The sequence below is a fragment of the Tetrao urogallus genome, assembly GCF_951394365.1.
Source record: "Tetrao urogallus genome assembly, chromosome: 1".
NCBI classification, from domain to species: domain Eukaryota; kingdom Metazoa; phylum Chordata; class Aves; order Galliformes; family Phasianidae; genus Tetrao; species Tetrao urogallus.
In genome coordinates, this window is record NC_136813.1 from 115,369,747 (window position 1) to 115,390,145 (window position 20,399).

Here is a 20,399-nt window from a genome sequence, read left to right on the forward strand (position 1 = left end):
AAAAAAGGCTATGCTTAGTGTGCTTGCTTACAGGGTAAGGAGAGAAATCTGTGTCAACAGCAAAGAGAAGGCAGTGTGTAACCCTGGGCATATAAGGACAGGAACTCATGCCCAGGGACATTACAGTTGCCCTGTAAGGAGGTTTAGAGGCTTGAACTGCAATGTGGATCCAGTTTAAAATATTTTTCAGCTGTATTATTACACCTGGAGCTATAGTTTTAATTAGCTTTCTTTTCCCAGGAAACTAAAATGCTTAGACTCAGTAATAGATGTTGAGGTTAGGAGGAAGGTATCAGGGTAAAAGTGAGTGGACTGCTAGTAAGTCACTGGACGAGAAGCTTTGCTGTTGGGCTTTTCCAGGAACCTCTTATCAGATCTGATTGTATCTTCTAATTACAGAGTATGCTCTACAGAGCAACTTTTGGCAGTTAGAAAGCTGCATAGCTTTCACATCTGGAAGACTAGGTCTAGTGCCCAGGTTATTTATTTTATAATGGGAACGGTCAGAGACACAAGCAAGTTGCCTGGGGCTTTGTGAAGTCTCCATATGTGGAGATACCCAGAACTTGCTGAGTCCTGAGCAGCCAGCTCCAGCTAAACCTACTTGAGCTGAGAGGTTGGACTACGTGATCTCCAGAGATCCCTTTCAACCACAATTAGTTTATGGCTGTGGAAACAAGACTTATTTCTAGGCTGTCTGGAATGAAAGATGAGTTAGGTAAAAGGGGTATGCTCTGGTCACTCTTGGACATACTTGGATTGTCTGTGAAGCAGAGAGTGTTCCCTACATCTGATGGGGATACACAGAGAAGTATCTGGTGAAGATATACATGCACTGCAAACTGTGCTTGAGGAGAAATACCTTCCTTTTTGGATAGGACTCTGAGAGCCCTGCTTTGTTTGATTTCTTAATATTTTACAGACTTTTTTTTTATACCGTATGTAGAAATGTTCAGGGCTGTGTCTTAGTGTGGTATTCCCACTTCTTGTTAATATCTAGGCATTCTACAAACTGGATAAACAGAATTTCAAGATCACATCAAATGTCTAGTGAAGGTCTCAAATTATGAAATACTGATGTTAAATTAGTTCTTCAGTCTTGCATTGGCACTGCTGTACCTCTCTGATTATGGAACAGTATTTGGTTACATGGCCACAGCTCATCAGACTATACAGGACAAAATGCAGGTAGTGCGTATTCTTAACCTGTGCAAGCCAAATCATGTAAGAAAGTTGAGAAATATTGCATCACTGAAAATAAGTGCCTTTCAGTATTTGCACTGCGGTGTGACAGTGGGAAGAACTGGGATTTCCAACGGGTTTGAGCCTAAGTCATAGGATTGTCCCTAAAATATTTTAATGGATCTCAAAAGCTATTCTTTCTAATGACAAAGATAGAGCTTTATGCTGTAGACACCTCAGAAGAAGTCTTTTTTTCCTTTTGGCTGACATTTTCTAAACAGCCAGTAAATTGGTTTATGTACCTCATTTTATTTTAGAATCAGTATTGAAAGTACTTAGTTTACTGAGAGAAGGTGTGAGGTGAGAAGTAACAACATTCTTACTCATACGTTACCTTCACTTCTGTGTGAAAGTAGTACTCCCTGTTCTTAATACTACTATATTTCAAACAGCTACTTAGTTCTTAAATTGAGAATATAGAAGTAGAGATTCAACTGTTAATTTTTTCCAGTTACACAACTGAACTAAACTCAATTAACTGTAGCATAAGCATAATCTATGTTGTTAAAGTCAGTGCAGAAGACCATTTCCCAATGTTTCTCTTGTGTTTGTGATGGTTGAGGACGTATTACACCGTAGTACTATTTTCCAGGTGTCTGATGTGAGTTCCCAGTTATACTGACACGAACTGGCTTGCTTCTCCAGGCTGAGCAGGGTAGAGACCAAGGAAGTTGCAGAGTGATCTTCCAGTTGTGCCAACTGGCAGTGGCCTATTTTGTTGGCCCGTCAGGTGTTACCTGTGAGTCTTGCTTTGTGATAGTTTTTCTTCACTTAATTTTAGCACCCTTGTGTGAAATTCACTTTACTTGGAAATGAAGTTGTAACTGTAGTTCTTGTGGACAGAAGGAAAAGCTCAGAGGTGTAGCAAAAGAGTATTGCAAAGATTTAGAAAACTGTAAGGCAAAGGCAAAAGAGTCCAATGTCCTTCAATCTCAGAAGCTTTTTAATTAAAAGATCTCTGATGATGTTTTATTATTTTAGGAGTTGGTTGCTATAGATGCTGAAATATGGTGATGATGGCAGGAAAATTGATAATGATTATGGCTTTCAAGAAGGAAGTATTTTATTCCAGTAAACAAAACTCCCACACAATCTTAGAATCACTAAACAGGAATAAATAGGAAATTTTCTTCCTTCAGACTTGAGGGTATATGCAAAACCCTTACGCTGAACCTTTCTAGCATCCTCATTGTAAGCATAGCTGCCCTTCTTGTGCCCGGCCACCTGTTCATTTCAGAAGGTGGCATTTCCCTATGTATGGAGAATAGAAAGTTATCTGATGAATCCTTCTCTTCACAAGTTAAAATATTGTCACTAGACAAGTTGTGGTGGGTTTAAAATGTGTGGATATTATCTACCTGATATGCTTTTTACCGATTGATAACGTCTCATCAAGATGTATTGTGTCTTCTGATGAACCATACAAGTTCATACCTTGTTTTCATGACCAATGCATGCAGGACTGGAGAGCAAGCTGAACAAGGTGTTCCTTCTGAAATAAAAATGGAGCCTATGCAGACTGCTTGCTTACTTCTCAAAGCAAATAATAAAGTGAAGACTGCCTTTTCCACTGCTGTCCCATATCTGCAGCCATGTGGTGGCTAGAGAGTGGAAGGCAATATGTCAGTTGCTGGTGCAGTAGGCCATGCCAGAAATCTTGCGCAGACACCCAGGCAGCTTTTCTTGGCCTGTTGAGGGCACTTACTCCTATTTTATTAACTGATGTAAATATGGGTAATGTCATCTCAGTGTTGTTTACAGTAATCCTAACCTGCTTTTTTCATCATTGTTTTTGAATTCATTATGAAGTCATCTTTGTGACTTCCCCAGTACTGTTGATTGAGGTTGGGAATGTAAGAGTTCAAGCAAGGAAACTCTAGTTATAGCCTTGGGTATTTGTTTAATTTTATAACAGAAGTTATTTTGGTTATATATCCTAATCAGGTAAGTAGGCCTCTTTTTCTCTTATTTGCTGCATTTGTCCACTGTGTCTTATCTGAAAGTCAGCTCTGGGTTGGGGCAGGACCCTGATAAGAGCAGCAGCAATGAGGTGCTTCTTAAGTGACTTCTGGTTCTGAGTAACTGGGCCAGTGGCAAACTGCTCATTCCCCTGTGGATGTTGCCAGCATCTAGGTCACCCTGAGGAAGAGGTGGACTCATCTCACCCTGGGTTTGGAGCTGTCTTTGTTTGCATCTGCTAATACCTACCTGTACTCTCTCTTTTCACAGGTAGATGCAGTGCGTGTCTACGTGAACAGCAGTTCGGAGAATCTCCAGTACCCTGTCCTGTTTGTAGTACGTCAGCAGAAGGGAGTACTGTCATGGCAGGTCCCACTAATTTTTCGAGGCCTGTGAGTACTAGGACCTCTGCCTTGTAATGTGTCGGGCTACCGTTTATATCCAGCACCAGCCTCTTTTTGGTGCTAGCTCTTGCTGCATGTGGGAGTAGTTTGGTTGCAAACCGTGCTTGATCACTGTCAGTTGAACATAGAAGTTTGGTATATAACCTCAAATTTGGCAGTCTGCTTTGGTTTCTCAGCTACGTGTAGAGTACCAGGAGTATGTCTGCTGTGGATCTGCCTATGCCACTGTTCAGAAGAGTTTACAAATGCCATTGTTGTTATTTCCACAGTTGCTTATGCTGAGTGCAGGTAGTTCTTATTCTTTAGTTTGGACCAGGCCTTGGAGGAAAAAAAACTGTCAGAGCCCCCTAACTACTGGATTGCAGTGCATTTGGGGAGTGTGGTCTCTCCTCTGTTTTTCATGCACGGTTGAGGTTGGTGATTTGTTTTGGGGTATTTTCTTTGTTTTTGTGATCCTTTTGTGTTGCCTCAGCAACCTCAGTGCTAGTGGGTTTGTAAGTATGGAGACTCTGAGGGCACCTTAGACCATGTGAGATGTAAAGATTCAGCCTGTAAGCGAAATACAGGCACTAAGTAGCAGGAAGTCTGCAGTGTCTTGTATGATTTAGGGAATAGTTACAACAACATCTCTCTTGGGGTGTTGTTTGTGAACCCAGCAAGTGGCAGAAATGCTAAACCAGCAGATGGCACAGGCAGTCTTGAGGAAAGTGAGATACTGAGAGTGGCCAGTCCTATGTGCAGACCACAAAAGGCAACAGAGGTGGAGTTTGAATGAAAGACAGAATAAGCTGAAAGGCTAAGACCTGTATTTAATTTACGCAAGCAGGGAAAAATCATATCATTTGCAGTACAATGAAGCAATGTCTTAACTGCTGACTCTTGCTTTCCATTCCTCCCTCCTTCTCCTGGCTGTTACAGCTATCAGAGGACCTACAATTACCAAGAAGTGAGTCGGACTCTCTGTCCGTCTGAGCCAGCACCTGAGACAGGACCATCTGACCAGATCATATTTGTGGATGTTGCTTCTATGGCACCATTTAACATTGCATATGAACTGCTAGTGACCAGACTTGAGAGCTTCCAACTCGAGTAAGCTGGGATGTATGAATACAAGTGTAATTGCTTCATGTATCTGTCATACAGGGATTTGGTCCTTCTACCTAACCTTCCCTTCCTTACTCTAAATGTACTCTGTGAATGTTCCTGCTCTGAAATATGCTGGTATTTCTTTTTTAGGACCAACAAGCCATTTAACTTCACTGCCAGCCCTTCCCAGCCCCAGGTAAGGAGTCTTGCTTAGTGTTTCTTATGTCTTTCCATATCTAAATGATTCACATCATCCTTTGTTAGAGATGATGAAAGTCTTATCAGACTAGGTTCTTTCCCTCCTAGGATGCAGGGGAGTTTCCTTCCTATTGAACTGTTTCTGTGGACATGGTGAAGAGGTAGCAGCATGTTTGGGTCCTCTTGCAAAACCATTAAGTGAACTAAAAACTATGATGAGAGCAAATGAATGGTATCTGTAGTTCAGGAAATTCCAGAGACCATAGGCCTACTGTGCTTTCTTGGGAAGTGAGATGGTGTGCACTAGTGTTTAATTCCAGGCAGCAGTGGTTCAGTTGCTCTGGCAGGACTTGTTAAGATGCAATCCTTCATCAGAAAAAAACAAATTTGCTGTAAAGGTACAGCGGAGCTCAAAGTGCTATTTCTTGTTCGGGTAGCAAGTCAAGATGTGAGGTGGTAAATGAAGTGGCTGATAAATCTGGTTATTAGCTTGGTAGAGAGAGCTCACATTTACAGCACATTCAGCTAAACAACCTTGTTTAATGCCCTGCAGAAAGTACATGTCCTCCATTGAATGAAAATGCTGTTGACAGTAGCTATAGTTATACAGGAGGTTGCGGAGATGGGAGGGTATGTAATTTACCCAGACTATCTGGTACTCTGTTTTTGCTGTTGCAATCACTGGTAGTAATGCCACTTATAAGTCTCCTATTATCAAGCATCCCAGTTAATCTGTTCTCAAATATCTTATGCTGTGTGGCATATGAATAAGGCATTCTATTCTGTAGAGATGTAAAGAATACTGGTTCTTTTATAAAATCTCTTTAACATTTTGTAACTTGAATGCTGAGTATTGAGGATCTAACCTAGGATTTAGCATAGTTGCTTCGCAAAGATAAACTCTTGTCTGCTCAAGGAATCTTATTTCATTTTGTGAGGACTTGTGATCTCAGTGCCAGAGCTCCTTTAGCAGTGCTTGGAGTAGGGTGGTGGGAATAAATGCTTTAGTAGAAATAGACAAACTAGGGAAAGCTTGAATGATTTCTGACTTACCACTATCCTTGCAGTCCCTTCTTACCTCCTGGGAAGGGAGCAGGGAAATTCTGCTTTATATAATCCAGTTTTGTATTACATAAAGGGTCTTTGCCAAGTGGCAATGCCTATTACATGATAGGAGCCACCTGGCCACAGTAGCTCCCTTCCCTGTAGGCTGTGCATGCCTTGGCTGCAGAAGTAACAGATCTTGCAACTGCAAGTGACCATAAGGAAGGATGGGGAGGTAGTTGGTGATAGTTATCTGCCTTGCATCCCCCATGAGATACCCCATCAGGCCCTTGAGGTAGTCACGCCTGTGAGACTGAGCTCTCAGGACAAGACAGTAGGAGCCCTTGCAGCAAGCCTGCCCACTGATGTGAGCACTGAAACTGATTCTCCAGCAGTTATTGTATTTTATTGGGTAAATTTGCAAATAGCCATGTTCCCTGGGACATTTTTTGCCCAAATTTGAAAAGGCCCCTGCAGGGACTGGGAAGGAAAGGCATCTCCTGATCCCACAAGATTGTCCTGTGGACCTGATCAAAGCATGTAAGCATGCATTCCCTGCCTGAAGGAAAAGTAAGAATATTTCCAGATGCTATTCTCTCTTGAATTTTTTTCAGAGCTATAGCTGAATTATTTTCCAAACTGAAGTGAGTAGAGAACTCTTCTGTTGCCTTCCCAGCTGCACTTGAAACCATCCAGCCAGACAAGCCAAAATCCTGTAGTCTTGTATCGAGCATTTACTTATGGGAGTCTTGACTGAGTTCAGCTGTTTGACTTAATACTTTCCATTGTCACTCTTTGAGGCAACCCATCTGAGATAAAACTCCATGATATGTTCCATATGTAAAGTCCAGACAGTAGTATAGAAACATCTGGAAATTGCTCTTTGTGATGTAGAAAGGAACAGGCTATAAAAATGAAAATGAAGTTGCTTTAACTTGATCAGGTGGAAAAAAGCTTAAGGGGTCTGGAAGCTATGCTGCATCTTGCATGTTGAAGATGTCTGTGATTAATGGTATGCTCCAAAGGGAGATAAGAATTATCTGTATCTGTTTAATCTGCTCTTCTGTAGTATAAGGTGTTAATATTTGAAATCTGAATTTTTGTTCAAGCCTGCTGCATCCAACCCAAAGCAGAGATGTGGCCATGGATTTGGATTTGCCTTAGGGAAGCTTTGAAGCTACTGGCAGGGGTCATTTCTGGACTGTAACTCTCAGTATTCTGTTTCCTCCTCAGTATTTTCTTTACAAGTTTCCTCAAGATGTTGATTCAGTCATCATTAAAGTGGTGTCTGATGCAGTCTACCCATGCTCAGTTGTCTCTGTTCAGGATATTGTGGTAAGTCTGAGGAGGGGGAGGGCGAAGAGCTGTCTGCCTAGCTCTGCTCCCCTCAGTGAGAAGTTCTGTGCCCCATCAGAGAGGAAAAACCCTACAGAAGGCTTTGCCCTTCTGTGATGATTGTGGTTTCTGAAGGAGGAGTGAAAATCCTGTGGGAAGGAGGCAAAGACAGATACTGAGTTCTAGCAGCTCATCCTGAAATATTTATTGCAAATAAGTGAATAAGCTGTACCTTTGCAGCCTGTCCACAGAGCACTTGTTATCATGCTCTCTTCGTGAGGTTTAACAGCCCACACATCTGTTTCTCTGTGGGGTGACACTGGGTGGGATGCTGGCAGCAAAGGAAGAAGACAGTGCTGTTCCCTTAATTCTCTCCCTGCTCAAGACAGCATGGAGCAATTTCTAGCCATGAGGTCTATCCTCCTTTCCATTTCATCTTATTCTCTCTCACAATTGTTTGTTCTCTTTCCTAGAAAGGGGGTAACAGCTGTACCCTTCCTGGGAGGTTGGTTGTAGCTCACAGCTGAGAAGTAGCCCCCCATTTCTCCTCACTTCCTATCTCCCTGAATGATGTAAGGAGGAGCAAAACAGTAAGAAGTGCAAAATGCCCTGGCTACCAGCTCTGTTGTCCCAGCATATGCCTTTAAGACCTGTAGTTAGGAGATAAATGGCTAACATCAACTCCTGCTGTACTTTTCTGTACTTCAGTGGTAGAAGGGCAGAGGAGGAAACAGTAGCAGGTGATTTTCTTAGTCTGGCTGGTACAGAACTAAGAACTATAGTGAAAAAGAGTGAAATGAGAACAAGCACTCTGCAAATGGTGCAGACCACAGAGCATGCAATGCACGTAGTGTACAGTTGAGTTAACAAATTGCTCTGTGGGAATGGCAGAGTGATTGATCAGGATTAAATTGCAGCTCTCCTGTAAGGATGATGAAAGAGTGCAAGCAAATGGTGTCTTCAGAGCAGCCTTTCTAACTCCTGAATGAGTCCTGGCTGACCTGTTCTTTTTGTCACCTCATATCCACCTGTGTGCCTATCTTGACGCTTAGCTTGACCCTTAGTTGTGTCTATTTCAGTGCCCAGTGTATGATTTGGACCATAATGTGGAATTCAATGGTGTTTACCAGTCTATGACAAAGCAGGCAGCCATAACGGTGCAGGTGAGGTTGATTTTTTTTTTTTTTTTTTTTTTTTTTTTTTTTAATATATATATATTTTTTGTCCCAGTGATGCTTTTCAGTGTCTTGTCCTGTTCTCTCTCTCTCTCTCTCTCTCTTTTTTTTTTTTTTAATTTACTTTTTTTTAAAGAAGAGATTTTCTCCAGATTATGAAACTTTGCTTATGATTGGTTGGGTAGACATCTTAGGTGTTGGGACCATTGGTCAGCATGGCTGCAACCTCCATGATCAAGGATCTTCTGTTGAAGCTTTGTCTTTTCCACTGAGTAGTGATGATATGGCCTTTTAATAGGCAAAGCTTCAGTAGATTGTTTCCACTAATTAAAAGAAATGCATTAACATTGGTTTGCTTACATTGAGCCACGGCTTGTACTGAATACAGGTGAACTCAGCTTGTCATCAAGGATGAGGTGAGCATCTCAAGAAACCAGTCTCTGTTCAGACCAGGCAGGTCTCTATAGAGCTGCTGTATGTGTAGCAATTAAAACCTGACCTCTTGCTTTTTGGAGCACCACCTCTGCATTGTACAGAGGGAGAGGCTCCTTCACTTCTCATGGATTTGTCTTTCTGTGCAGAGAAAAGACTTTCCAGGTGAGCAGTTCTTTGTTGTGTTTGTCATCAAGCCAGAGGATTATGCCTGTGGGGGTTCTGTGCCTTCCTCTATCCATGGTAAGTTGTGCTGGGAGACAGATTTTGTTGGTCTGTCTGGGTTATGGAGCAGCAGGAAACCTTTGGAGCCTTACTGTGGGAGGGTGCAGGTTGACCAGGTAGCTCTATCCAGATAACTGAGGAAGGATGAAATAAAAACATGCGGACAGGCAGGTTAACAAGTCTTTATCATGCAGGGAATGTCTGCATATTGTACAGCACTTGACTTGCTGGGATTATGCATTTTTGTGAGGGGTCACTGTATGGGAGCTGTTGAGTCACAGCCTGAACAACTGATTGATCACCTGGGCAAAGGAAGGTCATCCCTAGGAGCGCAGGTGAAAGCAATTCCCCTGTGTGACCAGAAAGGGTGGAGCCTGGCTGCACCTCTCTTAGACCCCATTTAAGGGCTGACTGGCACCATGGAAGGATCTCAGTTTGGAGATCTGTCCCCTGTGGAGTCCTTTCTGTGAGCTTAGATCTTTGGAGATGGGTGATTGCTTTTACTTTTCCTGTAAAATACCATCCTTTCTGTGCTGGTCTCCTTGCTGTAATATTCCTGTTTCACCCTTCCACTGTGTTAATCTGTCCAATTGTTACAGTCACTAATATCTTGGAAGGTATGGGAGATACCTAGGCAGTGCTAGTCATGGCTTTTTTTTCTTGTTCTTCTCCTTCCTTCCCCCTGCTCACCTTTTTTTTTTTTTTTTTTTTTTTTTAATGTTCTCCTGCCTGCATGGAAGCCCAGATAACAGTCCTGCAGAAGGCGTTTATTCCCACTACTATCTTGAAATCTGTGGCAGCTCTATACCTGTGGCAGCAGGAAATAGTTATAATTTTGTTGAAATAATTTTGAGAGATTGATTCTAGTGCCTTCTCCAGGCAGAAGATAAATGTATTCACCTCCTTGCCTGTGGTCATTGTTACTCTTGTGATGGCTGAAACTGGAGTGGGTGCACAGCTGTCCTCACAAGAAGCTGGAGTTTTATTTTTATATATATATTTTTTAGGTCAGGGACTTTCCTGTCCTCAAAGCCTGGTAGTTTCCTTCCTTCTGAAAAAGCAAAATGGCAGACAACAGATATTCTGGGCTCCTGCAATTCTACCACCACACACTATTCCCCAAACTGTCACTTTTCAGATGTCTTTTTCTTATTCTAAGCTGTCAGCATAAGTCTACTGGTGGAGTGTGCTGAACTCTGCTGAAGGACAAGAAGCAGCTCCCTGTTCACAACTGTGTTGCCTGTAGCCTTTTGTCCAAGGCAAAAATGGCATGTGAGCTACTTTAATGAGAGAAACTGCTCTTTGGGAACTAGTCAAAGAGCAGAAGAGATGCGCTTTTGAATTTAAGCATTCAGACTTGAGCAACTTATGGAAAGCTCAACCATGTTTTTTTTTAGTATGAAAAATAAGTTGTGAATGGGGGGGGGGGGGAGCGGGGGGGTGGTAAAACATGTGGAAAAAGCTCTGTATTGGCAAGTCTGGGGAAGGTGCAAAACCATGCAAAGCTTTTACTGAAAAGCCAGACCCTGGTGTTTCTGCAATTACAGAGAACTGAGATCAGGGCCAGAGATCTTTAAGGCTCGATTGTCTTTGTTTACTGTACCTTTACATCTCACAGGAAATGTCAACCGTACTTGGAACCTACAGCGGACAAAGAACCTTCAAGTGACAATTGTGCCGTCTATTAAAAGTTAGTATCTCTATGCAGCTCTATAGTGAGGATCTGGCACTTCTGTGGAGGAGGATGGGGCTTGGGTGGCAGCCCAGTGCTGGGTTGGTGCAGAGAGCACCAGCAGAGGAGCTGAAACTGTTGCTAACTTAGAGATCTCAGCTCCTGAAAGGAACTTCTGTGTTATAGACACACTAGCTACATGAGGGACAGAGAAATTGGAGGCAAACCTTGCAAAAGGTTTTTGCACCTCCTCTTGAAGAAAGCAGATGGGTCTTAATTACTCTTTGGCCTGCATGTTGTCACCAAGTGGTGTTGGGAAGAGTAGGGCAGGATCACAGACTCTGCGAAGGGCTGTCCCTGCTCTGTGAACTGACTGCTGCCTTCTCTTTCCTCAGAGTCTGTTTACATTCAGGCCATGTTGTTCAGCTTCCTGAGCTTCCTCTCTTTTTACGTGGGCTCAGTGGTTGTTGCTTTTGTACACTATATCAGGTAAGTCAAGGCTATTTACAAGAACAGCCTTTTTGTTTCTTTTTATCCTCAGAGGTGCCTCACCCTGCAGTGTGTTTGTTAGGGTGTCAGCTAGCATCTGATCAGAGCAGTGAAATGAGCCCTAGGCTGTTCAGTGGGCTCCTAAGACAACTATGAAGGAAGACTTCAGCCAGAGAACTTCTCTTCCTCTGCTTTGTACAGTGGTGAAAACCTAAGGCTCTTTCCTTTGTTTTTTTTTTTCCTCTAGTGTCCCATTCTCTGGGTTTCCATATATAGAGACATAGGGTGACAGATGGGAACTGTGGTGGGGCCTCTCTGGGTTTTGAGGTGCCAGGGCACTGGGGAACCAGAGCACTTTCTGAAATGCTGAACTGAGTACTAAAAGGCGTTAATGACCAAAATGTGACCTTGGAGTCTCAAAGTTTCCTGCCTGACCTGCATACCCTGTCCCAGAGCTTGATGCCTAGGCTTTTGTTGTGGAATTTTGTTGTGAATATCCATAGCTGAGCTGAACTTAGGCACAGCTGCCATGACAGGTTGCTCCTGGGAGTGGGGGAAGAGTAAAACTCTTCCTGGCTATTCCAGCCATTGTTACTTTCTTGTGGTGACCTTGAAGTTTGCTTGCATGAATTCTAGACTAGAGGAGCAGAAAGGGGACAGCAACCCACTTGGGAAATAAGATTTGCCCCTGCAGGTCAAGTAACCAGTAGCAGGTGATAAATTTTTGTGGAACTGCAGATGCTCTTGAGGTTGAGGGTTATGGTGGAGTTTTTTGGGATCAGCCACAGCTGCCTGTGTAGACAGTATTAGCAGTTAAACAAATCCTTCATCCAAAGTGTGGAGGCTCAAGAGGGAGGGAATCTCTTCTACCTTTTTCCCTGGCCTTCTGGACAAAGGTTGATGTGAGAAGAGCTAAGAAAAGCCTTTGGCAAATAGCAGGTTGGTTTTGTGTGAACTGATTTTTCAGGGAGATGTTCAGAATCAGAATGGCAGAGGTTTTCAACTGCTTCAAAGAAGGGATCTTAAAAAGTATTGTGTTTTGGGAAAAAAAATTCAAGATGGAATATTTGGCTAAACTTTGCTTCAATTAACTTTTCATTGCAACAGTTCAGTGAAGTGGTGTGTATGTGCTTGTGCATGCACACATGCATACTTTTGTTGTTTTTTTCCTTACTGCAAGTAATTTTTTTTTTATTTCTTGCCTTCTGCATCTTGGCAATCTGTGCTGAAAGAGATGGTATTGACTTTTTCAACATCAAGCATGGCTCTAGCTCCTGCCACCTTTCACTTCAGTGGTTTCTCATGTGTTCAGTCCGTTGAGTGGGACAGTTGGGTTTGGGAAGGTGGCCTGGGAGTCTCTCTCAGTATAGTGAGCAGTGTAGGATGAAGTGATCCTGTAACTAATTGTCCTGCCTGTGGTGCATATCTAAAGAAGGAAAATTCTGTTACTTTAGAATTTGGAGAGTTAGACAGTGAGCAGTCATGGCAATCATGTCTAGTCTAGTCTTTGCTTTTTTCTTCTTTTTTTGGGTTTTTGTTGTTATCCTCTGGTTTTAATGCTTACACCATTTTGGCTGATGATCCTGATAATCTGGCTGACTGGCAATGGCATTAGTTGCCTGTCTCATGAGTGCTGTCTGCTTATTTTCAGGGTTTGGAGGAAGGCTTCAGCTGAGAGATTGAGTCCTGAGAATGGTAAGCTCTCTTTTCTGTGTTAGGTGAGCAAGATAGATCTTAGGCATACCAAGAAACAGGCAGTCTGTCAAGTATTTTCTCCTTTCAACTCTTCTTCCTTCCTTGGTCATGCACCATACAATCTCTGGTGCTGCTGAGATATTAGATTCCTCTCTGCCCTTACAAGGAAAGCAATTTGAAGCAGGCTGCACCAAATAATGGTCTGGATACTTGCACTTCAATTTCTGCTTTTCTGGTGTTTTTTTGTTTGTTTGTTTTTTTCCCCAGCTCTTATTCTTTAGGATTTCCTCTGCCTGGGTTAAGTACAGAGTCTCTCTTTCTCTTCACTTTTTCATTTAAATTTGTTTTTAATTGGGATTTGCAGAGAACAGTAAATGAATGATTAATACTGTTAGTGTTGTCTGTGTTATTTACTTTGGTATTGGATTCTGTTTGCTTTATGCTGCACCCACATTTCTACATCCTGTGGATTTCTGTGTTGCAAAACCATGGCTGCGTCTGAGAGGCTGCTGGTGAAAGATGGTAATTTCTGTCATGTGGATGGGGGGCGCTAGGGGCTTCTGCTTCCTGGCAAAGTGTGGGAGGCCGGTTGTTTTATTTTGTTTAAATATTTTGTGCCTTAAAAATAGTTCAAAGTATTCAAAGTCTGGAGGTAAAGAAGCATCAACACTTGTACTTCTCTCCTGGGGAATGGGAGGACTTTATGATCTGGCAGCAAGAGCTTGAAGCTTCTTCAGTCTCCCGTATCTTCTACTTAGCATTACTTAGCATTAGTGCTTTAAAAACGTTTGAATGTCATGGGGATGGATCCTGTTGTGACACAACAGCAGGTCTTGGGGCTATGGAACAGTGTGAAGGGCATTTGCTGAGGAGTCTGGGGAAGCTCTTTCTTTCTCAGCTGTGTCCTTTCAGAGCATGTCTAACTGATGCATATGAACTGATAGCTCATATTTGCCCTGTCCTTCAGGTCGTCCATGACATGCTGGCTTGCTCTGAATTTTCTTCTCTTCCAACCACTGGAATTCATTTTCCTCCATGGTAGCCCTAGCTCCTGTCTTTTCCATCAGTCCCTTTTCCTTTTTCTTCCCCCACCAAGAAACTGAGAATTCTTAATCTATCTAATGTCTTTGAATACTCTGGGACTCAGTGTGTCCGTTTTGCTCCTGCCACCAGTCCAATGCCTGGCATTTGTGGTTAACTTTTTTTTTTTTTTTTTTTTTTTAATTTGGTGAGATGCCTTCTGTCTCCTTCCCCATCATCACTACCAGATGGAGACAATAGCTGGAGGAACTGCACCTAGTGTGCTGCATTTACTTTGCTGACTCACTTTCCTTCTGGGAAGTGGGACTGAAATTACAGGGTGAGTGGAGTCTGAAGTGACTGGCAGGGACACGGCAGGCTGCATTTTCTCCCTGGTGTGCTTGCTTTGTCCAGATTTGGATCTTTTATTGGGAGATTGATGTCAGGGGAAAACTTTTTCACTGAGAGAGCAGTGAGGCACTGGAATGAGTTGTCCAGAGAAGTTGTGGATGCCTCCATACAGGAGGTAGTCAATGCCAGGTTGGGTAGGTGCTGGGCAGCCTGATTTAGTGGGTGGCGACCCTGCCCATGGCTGGGGTTTAGAACTCTGTGAGCTTTGAGGTCCCTTCCAAACCAAGCCATTCTGAGATATTCAGGAGAGAAGATTGATGCATCATTTGAGAGGAAAAAGCTTGCTCCAATGTAAGAATGGAGCATCTTTGTGGAACAGGAATGATCAGAGTAGGAAGTTTGCATGTGTCTCAGTGCTGTGAACACTGGAAAAATGCTTTTCTTGCACTCTTCCCAGTAATCTGTATTTCAAAATGACTTTGAAGCAGCAGGGTAGCTGTGTTGCAAGAGATGGAGTGTTGCACAGCAGAATAGGAGCAGAAGGTGTACCTTCTTTTGCCTCCAATGAGTATGTCCCAGCTCAGAAGTGAATGGATGTATTGTGGGGTGACTGCAGCATATCCTATTGTTTTCTTGGGTGCTTAGTCTGTGCCACATTGCCCACTTTAGATGATCCTCTTAGCTGTTTGTTGCATTGATTAAAAAAAAAGTTGAAATGGTGATCAAGTGCTTGCCCTCAGCACAATGAGCAGAAAACGTGCTGAAGGAAAGGAGTGATTTAGACTTAAAACTTTAATGTCATTGCTATGTGGGAGCTCACCTGCTGAGGAATAAGGCTTGAGCAGCAGCAGGTTTTGGGGCTAATTTGTTATGTTGTTAATTGAAGTGTTATGAAAACCCATGTGAGATGTTACAGAAGTGCCTGGAGCTGGCATCTGGAGAGAGGAGTCTGATGTGCCTGTCAGTATGGAAGAAGTCAGATACCAGGAAGCTGGAGACATGGTTTGGGAATGCCAGGCTGAGGAAGGCTGCAGTAATTTAAAACTGAGCCGTGTCCTGTACCACTTTGCTGCTGACTGGCACAATGCTGTTGTGACGCTTTACAAGGAACAGGTCCAGTCTTGTTGCTTACCACCAGAGGAAGGTGCAGTCCTGTTGTCACTGCTCTTGCTCCTTTCCTTCTGGAAAGAGAGAGGTTTGATCCCTGTGTGAGGGTGTTCAGCATGCTGTGTTTGTACTGTTTGCTGTTAATTCAGCAGCTAAGCCCTGTCACAAGGATCAAACAGGCACCAGACAAAAAGGAGCGTAGAGCCAAGAGAGAGAAGTCCCAGTGTAACCTGTCTGGCTTCAGGTGTGTGGGAGGGAGGTGGAGATTTGTCAGTCCTCAAAGACATGTCTCTCTTGTCACCAACACAAGATCACAAGCACTTTTAGCGTGGAACGTTTTTCTTTCTCCTTACTCAGTAAAAACTCTGTGGCAGCTGTCTTGCCAAAGACTGATTTTTGCAGGTCTAACTGGAGGTAATGTTATTTGAGTAGACCAATATACAAGGAAGAGAAGAATAGGAAACTCGTAAGGGTGCTCTGAATACCATGGGACTTGCTCTATAATCTGCCGAGTTTTGCAGCCCTGTAATGTGATCTCTGCTGTGTGCTGGATACTTATGCTTTTGTGAATCAGACTGACAGTCTCTGGGAGGAGACTGGAAGAAATGAGTCTTTCATATTGCAAAGCAAGGGTTTCCCCTTCATATGGTGTACTCTAGAGGGAGACAGTGTAGTCTGCTTGGAGAAATGCTGCTTTTTCCAAGCCTCTCCAGCTCTTCAAGTTATTTGCGTTCACCTAAGAGATGTTTTGAAGCACTACAGTGAAGCTAACTGGCTCTTCTGGGTCTGTTTCTGTTGCAGGATCTGGGATTATGACATCTTCGCATCCCATCACAGCCAGCACACCTGAAGGAAGCAGCTATGGTGCTATTGGTACTGTGTCTTCTAGTACTGGAGACAGAGGGAGGGCCCTGTCTGGGACAGGGGAAGGCACAGATTTGCAATTATTTGGTGCTTTAAGGCCAGAAGGGAATAAAGTTACAAGCTACTTCAGTAGCTGCTTGCAAGTGTTTTAAAATGGGTGGCACGGGAGGAAGCAGTTTGGGCATGTCCTGTTTGTACTTCAAGAGTAGGGGAAAAGGCAGGGAAATGTCCACCAAAAAATGGCAGAAATCTGGAATAGCTTTTCAGAGAGACTCCATCACTGAGACTCAGCTAGACAAAGCCGCAGTCATCAGACAAGCGTTGATGGTAGTCCTGCTTCAGGCAGGCTGACTAGGGACTTGCAAAAGGTTTCTTCCAAGCAAGTTTCTCAGACCTGGTAATGAGTTCATGGAGCCTGTTTTTAGACCCAAGCATGCTTCTTCACTGGAAGGCTTAATGCTTGTGTGCAGGTAGACAGGACAGTGACAAGAGTTCCTTGTGGTCCAGTGTTTTCATTAGCAGGGAGATAATATCATGCTGTTTAATAGGTGAACTCTGCATTGGCAGAAGAGGGGGGGAAAAAAATCCCTGCTAATCTGGGATGATGGTAAATCCCTTCCTTTGCCAGAGTATTTCTTAGTCTCCTTGGAACTGTTTCCCCTACTGTGGAGGGACTGGTAGTGAACAGTTCAATGCTGTGGATTTTTGAGTTGTAATCTTTTGGATTTGACAGCTTGGGGACCCAGATATTGGGCTGTGAAGGTGGGATGTCTCTGAACACTCAATGAAGAAACACAAAACTGAAGCTTCATGAAGTTTGGGGAAAAATTCAGGAGGAACTAAGTCATGGAAAAGAGTTGAGGGTTAATTTTCTCTTCCCTCAACCCCTGAAATGCTTTAAAAGCATTTGGGAGATGAGGAGGAAGATTGTGTTCTGCTCATTCTAGTCTGGGCAAGGAGTGGCTGGAAGCTCAGCCAGCGAGTTGGAAATGTGAGTATATCCCTCTAGCCTGCGGGTGACCAATACTGTGTGTGCAGTGGGAGTAAAGCTGATGCTTTGCTTCCTGTGAAAATTCAACTTTCTTCCTTTTTTGTCTTTGTTCTACAGTATGTTTAGAAAGGCTGAGACCTAAAGCTTATGTAAAATCTGGAGATTAACTAGGTCAGCGTGTTCCTGATCTCTGAGCAGCCTGCTGCTTTTTCTAGAGCTGTAAGGCTGGTCTCAGACTTCTGGTTTTCAGAGCCAAGGCCAGTAAAGAGCAGAAAACACTAGAGATGAAAAGTAGTAGAGCAAAACTGTGTGGTTTGTGACTAGGAAGAAGTTTCTTCCTTGAAATGACCATATCAGCTTTTCCCAGTGTATTGTTGCTGGTATCTGGGCACCTTTCTTATTGTGTTTGGAGGGATTTAGCCTTTACCCTGCCTGTTTTGTTTGTTTGTTTTTTTCCTTCTTCTTGCCCTGCTCCAGATGAGTCTAGCTCCAGTGGTGGAAGGCAGTTTTCTTCCCCTGAGCATGGGCCACCAGGAGGCTCTGACACAGACAGCTCTGTGGAGGAAGAGAGCGACTTCGACACCATGCCAGAGATTGAAAGCGATAAAAATGTCATCCGCACAAAGGTATGGCTGGCACATGGCCAGGACCAACACCAGTCACTCTCCGTGGGTTTTAACTTTCCACTTAGCTCTGCTGGATTTCATCTAATAGAGATGAATGTGCTTCTTAGTGTTCTTTCAGAGTCTGAGAAGTTTTCCTGATGTGCTAAGCATACTGCTGAAGTGAGTGACTTCATGTGGAAAATCAGAATGTGTTAGGAACAGTTGAGAAAGGAGGAGGAATCCAAGTGTGTCCAAGAAAGTATAAGGAGGTGGGACAGCCTAGGGAGAAAATAATGTGCAATGGTAACTGGATATTCAGTAGGAGTAGTGACTCAAGATGCATGTCTTATAACTACATTGAGATTTTTCTACTGGCTTTCTCACTAGTTCTTTTCTGGTGTTTTTTGTTGTTTGTTTGTTTTCTTCCCTCTTTCTTTTCCCATTAATGTTTTAGGTGTTCCTCTATCTGTCAGACTTGTCCAGGAAGGACAGAAGAATTGTCAGCAAAAAATACAAAATCTATTTTTGGTAAGAAGACAAACTGGTAAGGCCTGATCTTGGGACCTAGTCTCTAGTTGAAAGCTCTCCAGCTATGTCCACATGCTCTTCTTTTGAACCACAGTTTAGTTTGAAGGATATTCTTTCAGCTGTCCTGTTACACTCTGTTCTAAGCAGTCACTGCAGATCCCACGTACCTCGAATGAGGATATTTGTGGGCTGATACATATGTGATCCTGGCAATAGTTACTGGTTTTCATTAGCTTTTTAAAGTGTGGTAATAAGCAATGTGCTGAAACATACTGGGGAAGGAGGAATTTAAGTGTGGACAGCAGTTTGAGGGAGATGATTGTCCTCCTCTGTTCTGCTCTTGTGATACCTCACCTGGAGTATTGCAGGGAGGGGTTCCCAGCACAAGAAATGTGACTCTGAATCTGTTTGAGTTGGTCCAGAGAAGGGCCATGAAGGTGGTCAGAGGGCTGGAGCAAAAGAGATTTGTGTTCAGTGCAAAGAAGCAAGAGTCCAGGGAGACTTCGTTGTGGCCTCCTAGTACCTAAAGGAGGACTGCAGGAAAGCTGGAGAGGGCTCTATCAGGAGTGTAGTGATAGTTTAAAACAGTTACCCTTTGTACTAAGGGTAGATTGAAGTTTAGATTAGACACTGGGTAGAAGCTCTTAACTCAGAGGGTGGTGAGGCACTGGCATAGGTTGCCCAGAGAAGCTGTGGATGCTCCATCTCTGAAGGTGTTCAGGGTCAGGATGGATGGGGCCTTGGGCAGCCTGATCTAGAAGGAGATGTCCCTGCCTCTGGCAAGGGGTATGGAATGAGGTTATCTTTAAGGTCCTTCCAACACAAATCTTTTTTTTTTTTTTTTTATTAGCTACTCAAATATAAAAGCTTGTGGTTAGCATCCTGACCCTTCTTGTGTTCTTGCTATTTGCCTCCTGTTTGCATTAGTGCATTTTTCTTCTACTTCAGGAGGATTGTAATCTCAGCTGCTATAAAGCTGCAGCTGGGAGAGAAGGGTGTATGCCCTTAGGCAACAGGGTGTACAAACTTCTCCACCTGCACTGTAAGGCTCTGAGATGGGTGTGTGCTAATAATGCTGTAACTACTGCTCTTACCTTCTCTCTACAGGAACATCATCACCATTGCAGTGTTTTATGCCCTGCCAGTCATCCAGCTTGTCATCACCTACCAGACGGTGCGTCAACCTGCGGCTGTCACCAGCATTTGGTGTCATCTTGCCTTTGAACCTACTCTGGAACAGGAATGACAGTTGCAGTAAAATCGGGATGACTTGGGGATCCTGCTGTGTCTCTGAAGGGCAGATTACTTTAGCTGTTTTCTGTACCAGATTCTGATCACTCTGCTAGCTTGGCTCAGCTTTCTGAGCTTGTTTCTGCTGCTTCTGCCTGGAAAGCAGAGACTGCAGATTCCCTCTCCTCTGTTTTCCTAATCCTCATTTGGGGCCTGTTTTATTTTGCAGTCAGGAGGAACCTGCTATCCTCTCTGGGGATCTGCTGAAAGCAAATGCAGTTTGCTATTATATGAGTGTTCTTTTCTGTTTTGTTTTCCATAGCCCTGAGCTGTTAGTCAGAGATTTGCAAGCAGACCTACTTTTCACCCTTGTTGTTTTGTTGGAGGATGCAAACACAAAGTATGTTTTCTGTAAGGAGTGCTGTCAGGTCTGTGGCCTGTGGCAACGTCTTGACTCTTACTCATAAAATCTTCATTTTCAGATGTCAGTACTCCCTTATGGCAGTCCTACTGCTGGGCTGCCTCCAGGTCCCTACATACATCTTTCCATCCTTCCAAACCGATTTCACTTCTACACATTGACTTTCTTCTGGAACAGTGGCAGGTGGTCCCTGCTCTGCCCCGAGCATTTAAACTAGGCAAAGAGAACAAAAAGACCAGCTGAGTTTCAAAGCAGTCAAGGGCTCAGCCACATGTCCTGTTTGAAGCACCCTAAGCTGCTGTTACTAGCTTTGCTGCTTTTCAGGA

General features: G+C 43.4%; 1 protein-coding gene across 1 annotated transcript in view; it reads left to right on the forward strand.

Annotated features, from left to right (window-relative positions):
- The window catches only part of SIDT1 (SID1 transmembrane family member 1), a gene marked incomplete at both ends in the record, with an annotated part of 40,075 nt that overhangs the window by 10,150 nt on the left and 9,526 nt on the right, over positions 1 to 20,399 (forward strand). Inside the window, 13 exons of the mRNA XM_079541587.1 lie at positions 3,472 to 3,593; positions 4,524 to 4,694; positions 4,842 to 4,887; positions 7,167 to 7,268; positions 8,348 to 8,431; positions 9,025 to 9,118; positions 10,719 to 10,790; positions 11,168 to 11,261; positions 12,913 to 12,956; positions 16,236 to 16,307; positions 17,767 to 17,915; positions 18,349 to 18,422; positions 19,530 to 19,596. Of these exons, the coding sequence (XP_079397713.1) occupies positions 3,472 to 3,593; positions 4,524 to 4,694; positions 4,842 to 4,887; positions 7,167 to 7,268; positions 8,348 to 8,431; positions 9,025 to 9,118; positions 10,719 to 10,790; positions 11,168 to 11,261; positions 12,913 to 12,956; positions 16,236 to 16,307; positions 17,767 to 17,915; positions 18,349 to 18,422; positions 19,530 to 19,596 (1,191 nt within the window). The remainder of the gene's footprint in view (positions 1 to 3,471; positions 3,594 to 4,523; positions 4,695 to 4,841; positions 4,888 to 7,166; positions 7,269 to 8,347; positions 8,432 to 9,024; positions 9,119 to 10,718; positions 10,791 to 11,167; positions 11,262 to 12,912; positions 12,957 to 16,235; positions 16,308 to 17,766; positions 17,916 to 18,348; positions 18,423 to 19,529; positions 19,597 to 20,399) is intronic.